Source organism: Thunnus albacares, chromosome 18 (assembly GCF_914725855.1).
Source record: "Thunnus albacares chromosome 18, fThuAlb1.1, whole genome shotgun sequence".
Taxonomy (NCBI): domain Eukaryota; kingdom Metazoa; phylum Chordata; class Actinopteri; order Scombriformes; family Scombridae; genus Thunnus; species Thunnus albacares.
Genome location: NC_058123.1, coordinates 10,535,594 through 10,548,608, shown reverse-complemented (window position 1 = coordinate 10,548,608; position 13,015 = coordinate 10,535,594). Strand labels below are relative to the sequence as shown.

The 13,015-nt window shown below is 42.0% G+C and overlaps 1 protein-coding gene across 1 annotated transcript in view; it reads left to right on the top strand.

Annotated features, from left to right (window-relative positions):
• The window catches only part of col27a1a (collagen, type XXVII, alpha 1a), a 77,226-nt gene that overhangs the window by 21,063 nt on the left and 43,148 nt on the right, over positions 1 to 13,015 (top strand). Inside the window, exons 5-8 of the mRNA XM_044334086.1 lie at positions 1,848 to 1,901; positions 4,487 to 4,540; positions 4,682 to 4,735; positions 12,447 to 12,491. Coding sequence (XP_044190021.1) covers positions 1,848 to 1,901; positions 4,487 to 4,540; positions 4,682 to 4,735; positions 12,447 to 12,491 — 207 coding nt within the window. The remainder of the gene's footprint in view (positions 1 to 1,847; positions 1,902 to 4,486; positions 4,541 to 4,681; positions 4,736 to 12,446; positions 12,492 to 13,015) is intronic.

Below are 13,015 nucleotides of genomic sequence, written 5' to 3'. Positions count from 1 at the left end.
CTCATGTGCAGAGCCAAACCAGTATTGTTTGTGTATCCAAAGCCTGATATATCATATTTCTTTGTGAGGTAGACCTCCATTGTTGTCTAAAAACTATTAAAAAAAAATGTCAATGAGCCATACCAAAGATTATGGTCATTCTTTGTGTACTGAAGTTCTTTGAGAAATTAACAACATAGTACAAAGTCAAGAATGAAGCACTGTAAACAGAACCGCACTCCCGCACATGCTCAGCGTCTGCCGTACACAGAACTAATCTCCAGAGAATGAAAATGTGATCGCTGTTATTAGTTTTTGACGCCATTTCTAAACAAACTACCATGTCCAAACTCTTTATAATGAAGTAACATGTCATCTAGTTCAACAGTGCAGCTCATTGACATTTAATAGTTTGGACAACAGAGGTCTACGGCACAGAGGAACAAGATATATCAGGCTTTGGATACACACGCAATACTTGTAAGTACGATTCATTGTTGGTTTGGCTCGTCACATAAGATTAATTGACAACAAGAAAAATATACAAAACCTTAAGTATCATTTGTCTGTGTGGAAATCCTGAGTTTTCTGTGAGTCACATCAGAGATAACAACACGTTTACACATGCTTAGTAACGTCCTGTTCATTCATGAGAAGTTCTGTCTCTGACAATCTCTCCAAGTGAATCAGACATGACTGTCATAAAAGCACCCATTGACAGGAAGTTACAGCAAAAGGCATTTATGTTGTCATGTCTGCACCCGACCAATGTGCCTGTTTTTGAACTTTGCTCAAAGGGCTTTTTTGTTGAGCTGTAGCTCAAGCCCTAGATTACCTTTTTTTTTCTCTGTGGTATAATAGACGGCTGCCTGTCTGGATGTTGTAGATGTTGTTTTTTGATGCTGCAGACCAGATCACCACCATAATGGTTTCCTGATTTGTTTTGACTCACCTCAGTGAAACCCGCTGACCCGGCTCTTAAAGCAGTTGTGGCTCTTTTTCCGCCCTCTCTGACTCGCTCGACCCTTGACCCAGTACAGAGGGAAAGTGAGGGGCCCATGGGTGCCACACCAGGTGGGGCACGGGAGTGAGGTCAGAGATTCACAGGAAAAAGTCACTCAGAAGAAGAGAAGGCAGACAGATAGACCGATAGATGGGTGGCGGAGACGTAGGCCGACAACAACAACACTTCTCTGTGCTTCTGTCTGACAGCTGCTGTTTAAAGTGAAGAAAAATTGATGTAGATTCATTCTCTGGCTTCCAAAGTGCTGTGGCTAAACCTTCCCATGGGGGCCGCTGGACAGGCCGAGTTGGTTCACATTACCAATATGCTGCTACTGTAGATCTCACTTTGTTTGTTTTCTGACACAGTTTTGTTCATTTCCTCAGCAACAGCCGACGCTGACAGAAACACACACTAGCAGAGGAATTCAAAATGTTGTGCTACGAGATGATCTGCGTTACTCATTAAGATGCTTGACAAATGTGTGTTTGCGTGGGTTGCATATGTGTGTGTGTGTCGGGGGGGGGGTTTGGAGAGTGAGGCAACAGGGGGCAGGAAAACCACATCCATATGGCGAAACAGCTCCACAGAGCCCCATTTTCCGTAAGCTTCTACCCCCCAACACCAAACCCAAATACCTCACCACCCAACTCACACACACACAAACAGTTGATGTGAAGGAAAGTAGGTTAAAGTAGCATGAAGGCTTCTGAGGTTCTCCAGACAGTCTTTGCCCCCATCCTCCCTCTGGTCTCACTAACAGTAGCAAAGCCGCAGTCTGCATCAGCTCTATCCCAATATGAAGACTGATTAAGATCTCAATCACAGTTTGATGATGTTTTCCTCTTTTCTGGCTTTTCCACAGGGCGCCCCTGGTCCCCATGGAAATCCTGGCCGACCTGGTCCACCCGGGCTCAAGGTATCTTACGCATGCACACTCTTAGTCTAACTCTTGATCACAAGTAAGCCTTTCACTTTTTTGCCAAGAACCCAAAACCCTTGTTGACTTTTCCACTTTGAACCATTACCTGTCTCTATAATTTAAGGAGGTCATATTATGCCCCTTTCCCATTTTATTATTTTCATTTTCGTGGTCTATTTACAAACATTTGCATGTTTTTATGGTCAAAAAGCACCCAGTTATACAAGCCATGGATGCCTCACTCAGCCTGAAACGGGTTGTTTTGTGTCTGTCCAATTCCCCTCTCTTCTGATTGGCTGACTGTTTTATGAATGACGCTCGACAACCGCAGATAACAGATTGTAGCACACAGAGAGCAGAGGAGAAGAAAAAAACTAGCGCAACCGTAAATGACAGCAAAAAGCAGTAGGGACTCTCACACTGAATTGAACAAGTGCACATAAATTAGGTAAATAAACATAAATAAACATATTTTGTTTCTTTCAGTAGGGGCGGGGGGGAGGGGGGTCCTGTTGGAGTTGCGGGTTTCTGGCTCGCTGCTGGCACAGTTTCTGAATACAGGCTGTGTGCATTTCTCTGTGGACTGAGTGTTATGATGCTTTCACAGTATTTATGTAGTAGGTAGACCTGCTTTATAAACAAAAAAGAAATGAAAATAACCCTTTCTACAATATGTTCCCTTTAATAAAACATTTATGATCTTCTCTTGCTTCAAACTGGAATGACAGTCCTATGAGGATGTGTTACATTTTTAGTTTTTCCATATGAGCTGGAATCAATAAAGAGCAACATAGGTAATAGAGTTTTATGAATGCAGAATCTGCAGGGCCATCTAAAAAGTTCATGGCAGTGCAGCCAAACTTGGCAGTTTATGTTACAAAAATAAGGAGCTGTATCACTTAAACACATGTTAGGATTTCTCTATTTAAAATTTGTTTAGGTTTTTGAGATTCTTGGAGATCTGCTCTTTGTGTTTATAAGATATTCTCAAATGTCTTTGTGTGTTTATATGCATTTATGTGCTGTTTCTGTGTACAATGAACGTGAGTCTGTGTGCTTGTTCTGCAATCCAAGCAGAGAGGGGAGAAAAAGGTAGTAAGACACCAGGGGAACCCCAAGTGATTTATCCAGGGAAAGACATTATGAGACGGAAAGTGAGAACTCCAAATAAAACTGTCGAATTTTAACGCATGAACAGGAGATGACCCTTCCCAAGACAAATTCTCTGCATCCCTCACCTAATTGTCTGCGCTGATGTATGCTTCAGCAAACACCCTTGACCTCTGGCTCTGTGTACTCAGGGTACACAGTGAGGAGCAATACCTGTATTTTAAGTGCATATAAAAATGCCTTGCATAAATGACAACTGCGCAGCTGCATGCGGTCATACTGCCCTCCCCCATCACCAGAGCCTTGACCTCCCCGGGTCAACCATACGGACTGTGCTTGTCCATATCTCCCTGATGTAATTTATATTACTCCTTCTGTTTTTTTCTGTTAAATTCTTCATTTTTTACAATTCTCTCCCCACCATTATACACCTAATTCTTACACTTGAGTTTTAGAGGTGCTGGTAGGGGGGTTTTATTATCTTTGGACAGAGCCAAGCTAACTGTTCTCCCCTGTTTCCGGTCTTTATGCTAGGCTAAGCTAACGGCTCTATCTTCATATTTACTGTACAGACATGAAAGTGGAATCAATCTTCTCATCAAACTCTCTGCGTATTAAAAAATAATAAAAATAAATAAATAAAAAAATCCCTTTAAGACGCATTCCATATAACTGCAACATTCCCGGTTCGGTTGCCCTCACTCTTTCCCGCTTTTCCTGTCTGTATTTCTTCTCTCACCATCAAATAAAGGCAAATAAACGCCAAACAAAATCATCTTTAGATAATAATAAAAAAAAATGTCAGTTTTTCTCAAACATGCCAGATTCAAGAGCCTTGAAGGGACTCAAATGGAATGATCATCAATAAAAAGTGCGTAGACCTACTCTACTAGGCAAACTCTGCCGTGCTGAATGCCTCAGTAAATGCTAGGCAGACCGGTGCAGATCAGGCTCTTTCTACCTGTCAGGTGTGTTGAGAGAATGACTCTGAAGTGTTTGATGCCGAGGGGTGCGCCCCGATCTTTGCTCTGTCATCGTTAAATAAATGAGAAAAAGTTGTAAATAGCAGGGGTCCCCGCGGTGGTGAAAGAGGGAGTCGGCGTAATTTCCCATCCGTAGCTTTGATGTGCTGAAGCCCCGTTATTGTTACCTGCTGACAATGAAGCTTGGTGTGTGACGCTGGAGGGGCCCACACAATGCGGCTAAGAAAAACATCTGTACTGGTTTTTATACTGCAATTTATCAGTCATTTTATATCTCAATCTTGTTGTTTTTCATCAATTTCAGCCTCCTATTGTCTAGTACGTGATGTATAGAGGCAAATTTGTGCAGTCCAAATGAAACGTGTCGGTCCGTGAAATGTTTTAGTTAATGTGATTGTTAGTCAAATGCTGTCACAGATTGAAATCGCTGAATGACGCTGGTAATTTTCACTCATACAAAGTTGTCCTTTGTGTTTCTCTTTCTATTAGGGGAGAAAAGGAGACCCTGGCATCTCACCTGGGCCAGCACCTAAAGGAGAGAAGGTATTAAATGCCTCCTTTTCTTACATGCTACATTAATTTATAACGACATCCTGCTTTGCATGCACCTAGCACATTTATAACTACGATTTGTGCAACCAGACATTTAAATTTCTTAAATTTCACTCTCGCTTTGTGTTCCAGGGAGACACAGGGATTATTGGCCCGGTTGGAATGATTGGCCAAGCAGGTCGAAAGGTAAGACTGACGATTCCTCTAAAGCTTCTCAATGTCCTTTCACCAAATTCCCTGTAAAACAATTAAATTCAATGTTCTGTTTTTTTCACACACACAAAAAAAATCCAATGTTCTTGAATACTCACAAGAGACACATCTGCGAACTATGAATAGTGAAGCCGTTGAAAAAGTTTGGGAAAGCCCAGGGAAGAAAGCGTGCATGAGTCACTGTCACCATTTCATAACCCTTGTGTGTGTGTAACCCACTCATCTCTGTAAATATATCTCCTTCGTTCTCTTAGCCTTTCTGTCTCCTTTTGTGCTGTGCTCACCATTTGTTCCATCTGTGTCAGCTGGATCAAGCACAGAGGGATCTTAATGTTGGCAGGAAAGATGTCAGAGGGATGGAGGGGGAGGTTTCTATCATCAGGGAAAAGAGGATGGGGATCACGCGCTCGTTCGCTCAAACACAAAATTACCAGTGTCTCAGATGTTACTGAAGTTGTAACTTGAGTGATTCATGAGTGTAAGAAAGAGAAATTGCGGGCAGAGCTTCTGGTAGTCAAGAGTGGAACATACACAGACCAAGAGTGGGTGCAAAGGGAAAGTTAAAGTTGTGTTTATGTGCTGCTATACATGTCCTGCCGCATGTGTGTGTGCACATAAAACAGAGCCTTAGAGCAGACAGCTCCAACTTCACCCATAAGAGCTTTTACAAAGACATCAGTTAGATATAAAAATGGAAATTTATCACCACAACTGAACTGTCTTATGTGCTGCCCAGGCCTTTTTTACCTTTTCCCAAAAAATCCGATATAAAAATACGTCTCACGAGGGCTGAAGAGGGTCCAATACACTCCCATTCATATGATTTATTAGATAAAACTGAGCCATGCACACATTTCACACAAAGTAATTGAATATAGCAGGTAGACTATATGCATTTCAGCAGAGGTGTAAAGTGGCCCTGCATGTATTCGCTGTCTTCCAGAGCCACAGCGCTCTGAACCGGAGTGTCGGACTGTAGTTGGACGGCTGCCTCATGCTTAACATGTGGCTTTTGTTAGGAGTCTGCTTTTCTCTCTCTCTCCCTCTCTCTCTCTCTCTCTCTGTCCATTTGTATGTCTCTCTCATACTCGTTCGCACAGGCACACAAACGCTCACACACTCAATCACAATGGAAAATGTAAAGCGGGTGGAAAAAATGTGCAGATTTCCGTCTAACTAAATGAGTCTTGGCTCGGTAGTTTGATGGTCTATCGTAAAGTTAGAAAAGTGACACGAGAATTGGAGCTGCAGGTGAGTGTTCAGGTCCAAGACAGACAGCTGATTGACCTCTTGTCTGTGAGATTAGTCATAAATTATCACTTAGCATTAACGTAAGAGAAAAAAAACTGAGAGTCTGTACTGTATGTCGACTCTTTCCCCTCACCACCACTCATGCTTTTTTAACTGTCTGCGCTGTGTTGATTGGTGCAGATGCTCATGAAATCTTCAAAATAAAACCCCAAGGTCATCAGAATGACATCACACCTCATGTCTGGGAAGTTGTCGCCATAGCAACTATATCAACACACACTCTGACATCATCAGAGCATGCCTCAGGTATTTGTCAATGAACCACAGACATGATGACTGCGGGGGAAACTTATTAAATTAACCGCATGGAGTCAGCTTCTTTTCCGTACACAAAGACAGAGACGCCTATTAACCTAAATCCATCCTGCGCTAAACAATGTACAGTAACTTCTTGTAGGTCTCAGCTGTTTAATGAATCCTGATGCTACATGCCCACACGTTGCACTGCTATGACAGAGGTGTGAGTCAATGTCCGCATTGTGCTGTAGTAGCACAGTTCTGCTCCTTTCTCGGTCCGCTCAGGTGGAAAGTCCCAGGCGCATCCTGTTCTGATGAAACCCTCTCCGCTGAAACGCCGGTGCAAGGTTAATGCTACGTTGAAAAGCAGTGATGATAATTACATTGCAGTGGTGGGCCACCCTGAAACACCCATGTGCCGTTTCATTCTCTTCCTACCTCTCTAGCTGTTTGATTTGCTCTGTCTCACTTGCTTGGCTCGTTACTCTGAATCTGTGGTTTAGGAAAACGGGACAACAGCAGCTTTTCCTCTGTTCTCTTCTGTATTTTTCCCCTTCTACCTTCTCTGTCTCTCCTTCTCACACACACACACACACGCACACATACGTACTGTATACGTGCTCTAAATCAGCCTCGGCTTGACACTTCGACAGGGAATTCTGGAATTTGGCTGCTGGTTTTCCATGGAAAACTTTAATGGAGAAAGCAGTGGTGCTTTGAAAGTGTGATTTTACACCGTCAGACAAGCCAAGCATGTTCCGCTCTGTACAACATTTGTTCTACCAAACAGGCTCTGAATGGCTTTTCAGTATGGCAGGCAGGGTCAGGCAGAGGGGACACACACAGGGCCAAACCTCAGCTACAAGGCCACATTACAAGCCACACATCTTACCTTTCTGCCTCCATCCGTCTTCTCTCAAAGTCTATTCCCACTGCAATGATCTGTCTCTTCTCACTTTTAGTCTGCTCTCTCTACAGCTGTCTCTCACACTGCTTCTGTTTTTTCATTCTGAAATCCAGGGCTGTCGAGTATATGGGGCTTTTTTCCTATCTTTATTCAAGAGCGTAGTCTTTCGATTTGAGAGCATGATTTATTGATTTCACGTTCAGATTTTGTAATTCTTTCCCTTAAAACCATGCCCTTGCACTTAATAGCCCCTGCTTTGCTTAGATTTGCTCTGCTTCTGCTCAAACTGTATGCTTGCGCTCAGATTTATTGTTGCTTGCACAGATTTCCTGCTCCAGCTTCGGCTTTAGCCCTTCTCCTCGCGCTCGGGCTGCTTCTGTGCGCTCGTGAAACGTCTGCTCTCAGATTTCTTCACTTTTTTGGGATTTTTTTTGTGCAACAACCCTGTCAAAATTCCCCAACCAATAGAAGACCAGGAGGTATGAATCATTTCATTGGTCAACACTACATCTGGCCTTCAATTGGCTGGGGGATTCAGGGTTGTTTCACAAAAAAACAGAGACCAGAGCAGAGTGCAAACAAACAGTTTGAGCAGAAGCAGAGCAAATCTAAGCAAAGCAGGGGCTATTAAGTGCGAGGTCATGGTTCTGAGGGAAAAAATTACAAAATCTGAACATGAAATCAATAAATCATGCTCTCAAATTAAAAGACCACACTCTTGAATAAAGATAAGAAAAAGGCCCCATACTAGTAGCATTTTAACTTAGCTTTCATTTGCAGGGTTTTAAATACGCATTACTGCTTTTTTTTGATACTCCGATTTATTTTTATGTCTTTACAAAGAAGTTCTGGTCCAATATCAGTTTGTGTTTGTACAAGTAAGATTTTTTGGGGGTTTTGCTTTTTGTTACATCCGACCTTTAAAATGATGCGACTCAGGGTGAGATTGATTTGAAGATTTTGTATTAATGGCTACGTGCACTTTTGTTGATGTGTTTTTGCACATTTTTATAATTAAAGGAGTAGTTCAACATTTTGGGAAATATTTTCATTCACTTTCTTGAGAAGATGAATACCACTTTTATCTAATTCAGTACTGGAGCCAGGAAGTGGTTAGCTTAACATAAAAAAATCACTGTGCCCTGCTGTTCTTCTGCAAGAAAGTTACAGTTATAGTAGGTAACTTCAAAATACAGATATCAACATTTACATTTCTGTTTGTGAACAGGTTAGTCAAACGAGAAAAAAACATGGTAGTTAGTGAGCTTTAGAGATACTGGTATGCATCCTTTTGAAGTTTGGAGGAGTTTAGCTATTTCACCCTGCTTCCAGTCTTAATGCTAAGCTAAGCTAATGGCCTTCTGGATTTAACTCCATTCTTAACATACAGACATGAGAATGGTATTGATATTCTCATCCAACTTTAAGCAAAAAAGGAAACAAGCATATTTCCTAAAATGTCAAACTATTCCTTTAAAGAGCCAAAGTTGGGTTTTTTATATGCTTTTCCCATGTAATTTAGCCTTGGTTATTGAGTGGAACACCATACATGGTGCAAGTGTGGTTCTGGTTATGGTGTAGTTTATCCCACTATTACAGTGCAATGCCTCATTGTTATAAAAAATTTGTTTTTGTATTGAGGAACTTTACTAGATGTAGATATACAGTGTTGTATGTAATGCTGCTGAAACTGAACTGATGTCTTTGTCTTTTTAAAAAAAAAAAAGTTTATACTGTAACATTGGTATTTTGTCAGCCTGGTTCTGGCAGTTGTTCCCAAGCAGATGCAGGTTCTCCTGTACCTGCTCTGGGTGAGACATCACTATGTCATCAATGTACAGTGAAAGTTTAATTATCTAAATAAATTAATCAACCTGTCCATTTTAACAGTCATCAAGTTATCTGAAGAAAAAACATGATATCAGGAGAAGGTTGCAGATAGTTACTATATGAAGACTACAAGAGCAAAAGTGAGATTTCAGTTTTGTCCCAGAAGGTCCATCATCGTAGAGAGTCAATAAGCATCTAGACAGCTGTCAACTAATCCATAAACACTCATGTAGACTCAGTGGTTAGCATGCTACATTGTGGGAAAATATGACTGTCTGGAGACACATTGTTTTGGATCCTTGTTTAAAATAAGAGTCTACATGTCCATGTGCTTTTCACATATGTGCCATACATGTGGCACACATACATGTGTGAGTTTAAGGGTCAACGATGGTGATCTCTAATGTGCTCCGGCACAGTACGCACAGTTTCCAGACAACACAGTGCATAGAAGACCACTGATTTTACTTGCCTCTTAGCACTTTGTGAAAATGTACGTTTGTATATGCAAATGTATTATAAATTAGTCTTCACAGTAGATAGGCAAGTTTTATCCCCAGTTGAGATTTTATACAGATAATTTTCCTTTCAAACGAAATCCAAACCATAGTTCTCCTAACAAGAACATCCTATGAATACAAAGTATGTCGATATACTGTAATTTCCCTGCGGGGGCTAGACAGCGCATTAATCTTACTCGTTTCATTCATTTATGCAAGACAGTTTATAGAACGACATTAATCTGACATTAATCTGTCTGAAACCAAACTCTCTCCATTTAGGTCCTGCCCACTGTTCAAACTAACAACCCCACATGCTCAACATCACTGCAATTATGGGAGAATTCAAATCAACCATCATTTTCTTTGCATGTTTCACAAGAAGTACAACAAATCATGTCCAAGCAGGCCCTGTCTACCAGCATGCTTGTACTTTAATAGTGATACTGCATGCAAGCAAACATGCTGCTTGAAATTGCGGTTCAGACAGGGATGAGATGAGGGATGTTTTTCCGCCGGATAGATTTCAACAAAATTGTCCGGTTAAGTTAACGCAGTTGTTTGTTACGTCTGTACCCGCCAGACATCCGCATGTAGGGTTTATGTTCTGCTGTACATGCAGCACCATGCTTGGAGCCAGACGATTGCTCTGAGCAATCGTCTGGCTCCATGCTAAAGAGTGATTTTGGAGACGCAGAAAGATGAAAGCGGAGATTAATGAGCTGAGGGGTATATTTAAGCTTCCAGGGTGCTGCCCAGTGGAGGCAGTGGAAGACACATATTCATCATTTGTGGTGTTAGCAGACATGAGGCCTGTGCTTATTTGAACACCCACAAAGTTAAGTATGTACAGAGTGGCTGGTAACAAGTCAGTGCCCTCTCAGAGGAATGACATGTCATTGGTAGACACAATATGTCTTTTATTTTATGGCTGCCAAAATGCGCTTAGCATTCCCTGAGGCACTCCTCGGCTTAGTGGGATAGGATGAGGGGGAAAAAGTGCTTACAGGGTGCTACCTGGGAGCTGTTGTAAATGAAAAGCATTCTGGTGGGTTTATCTGATTGAACACACATGCTCGTTAAGCAAGTGGCATTGTAAACACAGGCGGACCGGTGGGAATGGCCGCTCTCATTAGCAAGCTTATAATGAGTGAGATAAGGATCTGAGATGGTCTAGCTGGGGTTGGGAGGCTATGGTTAATACCCAAGACCCACCGCGTGTGTGTGTGTGTGTGTGTGTGTATATGTGTGTGTAGCTGGTAGACCTCACAGCAAAGCTTGAGAACATAAGCCGCTACACATGTTTGTACTATAAGTAAGCCATGTAATAAGATGACGGTGTACATGTATCTGTGTGTATGTGTGTGTGTGTGTGTGTGTGTGTGTGTGTGTGTGTGTGTGTGTGTGTGTGTGTGTGTGTGTGTTTCTCTGCCTGTCTATTCATATATTTGCACACATGTGTTAACATGCCATGAGAATGGCACTGGTTCACTACATCTCCTGAAAAACACATGTTAGAAGTGGATTGAAACACAACAGAAATAGATCTAAAAGAAATAGCAAAGGTCTGTATAAATAGAAAGACATTCAGATTCAGACACATTAATTCATCAACACACACAGTGTTATAGTGGTATAGTGATTCAACATCACGGTGGTTCAATTTACGAATGGAAAAGGTCAGGCACGGGCGCCATGTGTCTGCAAATGCAACCATCCCTGCTTCTCTCCAAAACACTGCTTACCAATAGAGCTTTCACAAAAACATGGAAAACACACACTCAAGTTCCTGCAAGTTTCGCTGTATTACAGCAGCGGTCTGTCAGCACCTGTTGACATCTCTGTTTGTTTAATATGTATTGCTCATGTGTTTTCATCCCCGCTCCAAGCGTCTCCTCCTAGTGGTGTTTTGATGATGTGCAACAGCTGATGTGAGGTGATAGTGACACACAGAGGTTCCCCCAAAGGAAGTTTGGCAACATCTCAGAGAACAGTATGATGTTTAAAGATTAAGTCTGTGATGAAAATGTTATTTGAGTTGTGCAGAATTCTTATTTATTTCAATTACAATATTGCATAACAAACTTATTAATGACACAGTTGCTGTACACGCACTGAATGTGGAGTATAATGCTGTTTGTACATGTAGGTGTAAGCCAGTGAGAGTGATCGTGTAATGTAATGAGTGGAGGGAAGCTGTGTCTTCTTCCCCTGCTGAAGTCAGATGACAGGGCTAAAGGATGGTTTACAGGAACTCTGGGAGTCTTGGCTTGGTTCTCTGGAGCTGTGGTTTAGGAAAACGGGACAACAGGAGTCTTTCCTTTCTTTGCCCTTCTGTTTTTATTTTGGTGCTTTTCCCCCACTTTCCTTTCATTTTTCTCTTGCTCTCTCACTCTATCAAACTGTGGTCTGGAAAGGCATGTATTCCCACCTTTGATTTAGTTTTCCTCCTCTCTTTGTTGGCGGGGGGTCTATGTTGCTGGAGTCAGCAAAAGTACTATGTCAGGCTGTTTTCAGTGTAGTCTGCTCTGCAGGCTGAGGGAGGGACCTGCTATCTGACTCAAACAGGAAGGCATTTATATCCTCAACATGCCATGGTCCTGGCACGGCCTCCTCAGCACCATTTCTCTGTGAACACTGCCAGTGGAAAGTCTGATCCCTTGACAGTCGGGCAGATTGATTCCTTGCATATGGCACTGAACTTGTCTGTCGGTACTGTTAGCGTTAACATGCATATTTTACTTTGCACAAAACTCCACTTGTCAGCCACACACTGAGGGAAAACTTGTCTCGTGCTTGTCAAGTTTTTCCTCGACTGTGAATTTGTGTGTTTTCTTTCACATCTCTATTTTCAGCCATTATTTTATGCTTCATCTCTTGTGTATGTTTGTCTCTTTAGGGACAGAAAGGTTACCCTGGTCCACCTGGACTCCCTGGAGAGCCTGTAAGTATCTTTATCCATTTCGTAGCTATTTTTTTCCCATGGCTTTGATACTCTGTAAATGTTGCTCTCCCACGCTTTTGCTGTTCTTCGCACTAATATTACTCTTGAAAAAAGTCCAATATTCTCTCATATTCAGAACTCATGCTAGTGCAAGACATGATGTAATGCTAGACTATCTTTATCCTATCCTTATGTGTTAACCTTCATGAGTGTTCTAGAAATGTCCAGCTTTTGCAGTGTATACCATCAAGGCCCTTATCAATGACTAATCCCTCATATTCTCACGTCTCACCTCATTCTTTAAAAGCTCATCCACTCCCAGGTCACTAACTTCTCAATTCCGTGTACATGTGTGTTTGTGTGCACACACCAAGCATGCCTGCAGGCCAGATTAGATTAGCCTGTTATGAAGCACTGGTGAGGACAGACATCTGGCCAAAGTGCTGTGCTGCAGCGATGCTCTGCAGGATATCAGAAAGTGATGCCAAAGAGAGGAAAAAACCGAGAGAAAAGAAACAGGAACA